This window comes from Monoraphidium neglectum, assembly GCF_000611645.1.
Source record: "Monoraphidium neglectum strain SAG 48.87 unplaced genomic scaffold scaffold00320, whole genome shotgun sequence".
Classification (NCBI taxonomy): Eukaryota; Viridiplantae; Chlorophyta; class Chlorophyceae; order Sphaeropleales; family Selenastraceae; genus Monoraphidium; species Monoraphidium neglectum.
In genome coordinates, this window is record NW_014013308.1 from 4,688 (window position 1) to 9,713 (window position 5,026).

The 5,026-nt window shown below is 66.8% G+C and overlaps 3 protein-coding genes across 3 annotated transcripts in view; 2 read left to right on the plus strand and 1 right to left on the minus strand.

Annotated features, from left to right (window-relative positions):
- MNEG_2735 (Inner membrane ALBINO3-like protein 2, chloroplastic Flags: Precursor) overlaps positions 1 to 487 on the minus strand; it is a gene marked incomplete at both ends in the record, with an annotated part of 4,228 nt that extends 3,741 nt beyond the window's left edge. The window contains one exon of the mRNA XM_014048779.1: positions 477 to 487. Coding sequence (XP_013904233.1) covers positions 477 to 487 — 11 coding nt within the window. The remainder of the gene's footprint in view (positions 1 to 476) is intronic.
- Positions 488 to 679: 192 nt separating this feature from the next.
- MNEG_2736 (hypothetical protein) lies at positions 680 to 2,461 on the plus strand (the record flags this gene model as incomplete). Its single annotated transcript, XM_014048780.1, has 4 exons — positions 680 to 914; positions 1,085 to 1,337; positions 1,562 to 1,633; positions 1,894 to 2,461. The coding sequence occupies 4 exons, from the start codon at positions 680 to 682 to the stop codon at positions 2,459 to 2,461; spliced, it is 1,128 nt and encodes a 375-aa protein (XP_013904234.1).
- A 1,527-nt stretch (positions 2,462 to 3,988) lies between these two features.
- Positions 3,989 to 5,026, plus strand: part of MNEG_2737 (hypothetical protein) — a gene marked incomplete at both ends in the record, with an annotated part of 2,067 nt that continues 1,029 nt past the window's right edge. Inside the window, 2 exons of the mRNA XM_014048781.1 lie at positions 3,989 to 4,144; positions 4,449 to 4,981. Coding sequence (XP_013904235.1) covers positions 3,989 to 4,144; positions 4,449 to 4,981 — 689 coding nt within the window. The remainder of the gene's footprint in view (positions 4,145 to 4,448; positions 4,982 to 5,026) is intronic.

The following is a 5,026-nucleotide window of genomic DNA, read 5'->3' on the forward strand; positions in this document are numbered from 1 at the left end:
GCTCTGGGCGGGGCCGCTTGGGGGGTGGCGGTTGAGCACCCCAAGCACCATCAACCGCTTCGGGCTGCGGGCCTCGCACCTCGCCGCCGCGCCCGCCAGCTGCTGCGCCGCGTCGTGTGCGTGCTGCTCGAGGCCGCCCGCAAACGCCGCCACTCCCGCCCGGCGCCTGATTGTCGCCCGCCGGCAGGGCCCTGCGTCTGGTGCGCCAGGGCGTGCATGAAACCGCCAATCTCCAAAGCACGCCGGGGGCATCGTGGCTGGCGCCCACTGGCGAATGCTGCCGATGCGCAGCACAGACCGTCCAGCGACTCTTTCGCACCTGGCGTGCGCAACGCGCCCAATAGGGACCTCCTGGACGCTCTGACAGCATTGCACCTGGACAGGCCGAGTCACGAAACACGCGGAACGGTCAGGGAGCATGGTCCTCACGCATGCTTCAGCGCTAGAAACTCATGACATTCCAAACATACACATACCGGGAGGCCATTGCCATTGTGCGCTGCGGTTGTCTGTGATCTTGTGACACTGCAAGCACGCGTCTGCACTAGCAGGAACTTGACAATTAAAATAGATCGTGCATCACCATCCAGTGAGGGGGTCATGCGGCAGCACGCTTTTGTATTCCTGCCGTGCGCCTGAGCGCGAGCAGCGGCGGTCGCGCCAGCGCAAGGCAGCGGCCATGGAGGACACAGCCGCCGAAGCCGCTATGCCCGACGGCGCGGTGTTCTGCAAGTCCTGTGACGCGGTGGTCGACGAGGTGGAGGAGTTCGGCGGCGCGCTCATGTGCGCCGCGTGCGGCACCGTGCTCGAGGAGGCAGGGCTGGTGTCCCACAGGGACCGGCCCCAAACAGAGGTCGTCCCAGCAGAGGGCTTCGGCGTTGTCGTGCGGCACGACGACTCGGGCGCCGTCGCGGGTGAGCGCAAGCAGCCGCCGGCCGGCCGCCTGGCGGCTGGCGCACCGCGCACCAGCCGCGGCGGCTCTGCTTTCCGGCGCAGCGCCCTCGGCGCCGCGAGTGGCGGCGGTCTCCAAGCGAGGCCGGCAGGCCGCTGACGGCCGCCTCGCGCCGCGGCGCCCTCTTTGCAGGCCGCATCGTGCGCAGCCAGAACCAGGGCGGCTCCCGAGACCTGCGCGGCGCAGGGGGCCGCCCCCTGCCGGACCTGCGGCCGCAGCTGGCCGCGCTCTCCGCGGGCGCGACCGCCGCGCGGCTGCCGCCGGGCGCGGCGCGCGACGCGGCGGAGCTGCTGCCGCTGGTGGTGGCGGCGTACGCGCGGAACGGGCGATACGTGGTGGCGCCCGTCACGGCGGCGGTGGCGTACCTGGCAGCGCGAAACCTCATGTGGGCCCCGGCGCGATGCGGGCGAGCCCGGCCGCTTCGAAAGCGTGCGCGCACGTTTGCGTGTTGCTGCAGCCGTATGCCAAGAGAAGGCCCCTGCGCGCCGGCATGCCGTGACGCCAAGCCGCCCACTGTCCGGAGCAGACCCGATCCGTTCCCTCCTTGTCCCTCATCCTCCTGCGCACCCGCACTCGCGCCCTCGCCCGCGCCCGCTTTTCTGGCGACAGGCACAGCGTGTCACTGTCGGAGATGGCGGTGGCTTTCGGGGTAAAGCCTCTGGAGGTCGGGCGCCACTACCTGTGAGCCCGCCAGCACGGCGCCGACACGAGCCCCGGGCAGCGCGGCTGCGCGGCGGGCACGCGCGCGGCCAGTAGGCGCCGCGTTGCCGGCAGCAATGGCGCGCACCCGCCCGCGCTGCTGCGGCCGGCGCAGACCCCATCCCACGCGTCGCGCAGCCCTCCCCTTTACCTCGCCAACTCCCGATGGAACCCTCACCCCACCACAACCCTGAACGCCCCCTTTGCTCCCTCTCACCCTGCAACACTTGACGTCGCCGCAGGTTGGCCGTGCAGCTGCTGTCTATGAAGCCGCCGCCGCCGCGCCTCCAGGCCCTCATCCTGCGCCACGCCTCCATCCTGCTGCCCCGCACCTTCCCCGAGTGCTCCGACAACCCCCGGGCGCACCCGGTGACTAAGCTGGCGCGAGACCTGGGTGACCTCATGACTAAGGTCGACGCGCTACACGGCCGCAACCCGACGGTCGCCTCGGCGGCGCTGCTCGCGCTCGCGTACAGCGCGCACGGCGGCGCCAAGGCAAGCTCGGCCGCAGCGGACGTGGCGAGCCTGCTGGGGTTTGACCGCCACACGGTGCAGCAGCAGGTGCGGGCCTACGAGGCCGAGGTCGCGAGGCTCGCGCCGCTGCTGCCGTTCGCGAGCGCGGCCGGCGCGGCGCCGCCGCGCGCGGCGCAGCTGATGCACCACACGCCGCTAATGCTCAGGCTGCACGAAGTCGTGGCGCGCGCGCAGGCCTATGGGGCCGCGGCGGCTGTGCAGCAGCAGCAGCAGCAGCAGCAGCAGCAGCAGCAGCAGCAGCAGCAGCAGCAGCAGCAGCAGAACGGACACAGGTAGGTGCGGGTCCAGAGGGAGTGCCGTCCTGACAAGATGTGTAGATTTGCAGTCCGTGCAGACAAGCCGCCCCCTGTGGCTTGCCAGGGGCCATTTGTCCCTAGTGTAATTAGCAAGCACGCCTCATCACCAATGTATGCATTTCTTATGTATATCAGTTTAATTTAATCCAAGGTTTGTCATCACAGTGTGGTGGAGGCATGCGAAGAACAGCAGCTCGTGATGACGGTCGCGATGCGACAGGCTCAGCAGTACAAGGGCTTGGGCAGTGTGGTCACTCAGGTGGCAGCGTCGCAGGTGGCGCGCTGTTTGCATGGACTGTAGAAAACAGGGTTCTTCTGACAGCTTACAGCAGTCACAGATCTCCGACGCCGACTGTGGACGAAACATACTGGCCCGGGAGGCGAGCGGGCGCTGTGCTGGCGTCCGGCAGCACAGCGGCATCCAACAGGGACTGTCTGTCATCTGGTCTCGCACAATGACATTAAATTCTATGATAGATTGATGCAATAACTTGTAGAATACCAAGTCGACCCCTCGAGGCTGTGGAGCTGGCACGCGGAGCTGGCAATCAAAACAGCAAGGAGCCTCGTGCCTTTAGCGCGATCAAGGAGCTCTAATATGTCGAATTGACAGATTTAAGACACACCCAGCACGCGAGAGCGCTCATCAGTAGGGATAGCACCCACGGCAGCGGTGGAGCCTGCTTCAGTGCGGATTCAGCGGCCTTTTCGAGACATACAAGCGCTCTAAACAATCGAGGTAATACATAAAGTAACTCTCTTGCAGATTTTTGAGCCTGTGCCAACTTCATGGCACGCGTGCTGGTGGAGGCGTTACAACAGTCGCACCCACTGCGCAGGTTTGAGCAGGCTGCTCAACGGCAACCTTGTGAAGCGGCGCACTCAGCAGAACTGCAATCCCAACAGCGCCAGTGGGCTGCAGCTATAGGCTGTGGTGTCTGACGACGGCGTTGGCGTGCAATCATGCCGTTGAGCATCAGCAACGTCCCAGCCTCCGGCGGCGCCACTTGGTGGGTTTGTTTACGTGAGCCTTCAAGTATACAGAGATGTGCGGCGCCATTTGACAGCAATGCAGTACAAATTGTGTGCGGTGTCAGCCTCAATCTCAAGCCAAACCCCTGCTCGATCACACCGACCAAACTGCAGTGATGCCACTGGCTTGCAGCCTGGCAGCAGGGCAGGCGCCGGGGCTGGTGATGCTGCAACAACTGCAGCCCCTTCGTATTCGAATGGGCAATTGGAGGCGCGCCAGCAGCAGCAGCAGCAGCAGCAGCCGTCAAAGTCTGGTCCGCAGGCCTTTGCAGGTGGATTGAGTAGCAACGAAGCACCAGCGGCCGTCCCCCGGCTGCCGGCCGCCACGTCATCGGCCCGCAGCTCGCCGCGACAGCCTCCCTCTGCACAGCAGCAGCACCAGCACCAGCAGCAGCCCAGGCCTTTGCGGGTGCCTCGGCCCCCCATGCCAAAACTTGACATGTCGCGGCTGAAGGTCAGCAGCACGTCAGCAGGCATGTTTGCAAAAAACCTGCCAGATGAGCCGCACCAACAGCAGCAGACGCCTGATGCGTCGCAGCGCGCGTTTGAGGCGGCGATGGGCCGGCCCATCAACCCAGCGGCGCCTGTCGTGGACAACCGCTGCTACGTCTACAAGGCGGTGCAGCCACAGGTAGGTGTGCCGTGCGCGTGCGTGCGCGTGCGCTTGCAGTGGTGTGCGTATGCGTTCCTGAGCATGTGCATGTGTGTGTCTCTCTGTGTGTGTGCGTGTGTGTGTGTGTGTGTGCGCGCGCGAAAGGGTGTGTGTGTGTGTGTGTGTGTGTGTGTGTGTGTGGCCACAATTCCGGCATGACAGCATCTCGCTGCAGTCAAGCCGAGCTGAATCAGCACATACGCAATGTGCCTGTGCGTCTGTAAAGGTGTGTTCCCGCCCCATCGCTCTCATCTCGGCCAAAACTATCACCAAAACACTCCAGGAGTGCCGAGACGCTGAGTCCCTGATCTCCCGCGCGGCGCCCTCCGACGCGCTGCGCGTGCGCGCGTTGTGGGACGCGCTCCTCGTCGCGCGCCGCGACTGCGAGGCCATGGCCGCGCGCGGCGTGCGGGTGGCGCGTGACATCAGCCGGGACTGGCAGGAGACCGTATCTGACCTGATTGACCGCGTCGTGGCGCAGGACAACGAGCTCGCGGCCCTCAGGCCGCAGCTGAGGCAGACCCAGGCGGCCCTGTCCGCGGCGCAGGCGGCTGCCGCCGCGGCGGGCCCCCTGGAGGAACTCAACGCGCAGGTCGCGCGGCTCAGGCGCCACAGGGACCGGCTGGCGCGCGACAACGCTGACCTGGCGGCCGCGCTCGGCAAGACGCAGGCCGCGGCGGCCGCCGCCGCGGCCGAGGCGGCGGCGGCGGGCGGGGAGGCCGCGGCGGCGCGCGGCAGGGCGCAGGCGCTGTGGCGGCAGCACGCGGAGCTGCTGCAGCATCACATTGGGGCCGCTGCCTACGCAGAACAGCTGGAGTCCGAGCTCTGCCGCTGGCGCGCGGCGCCCGCAGGCGGGGCGGC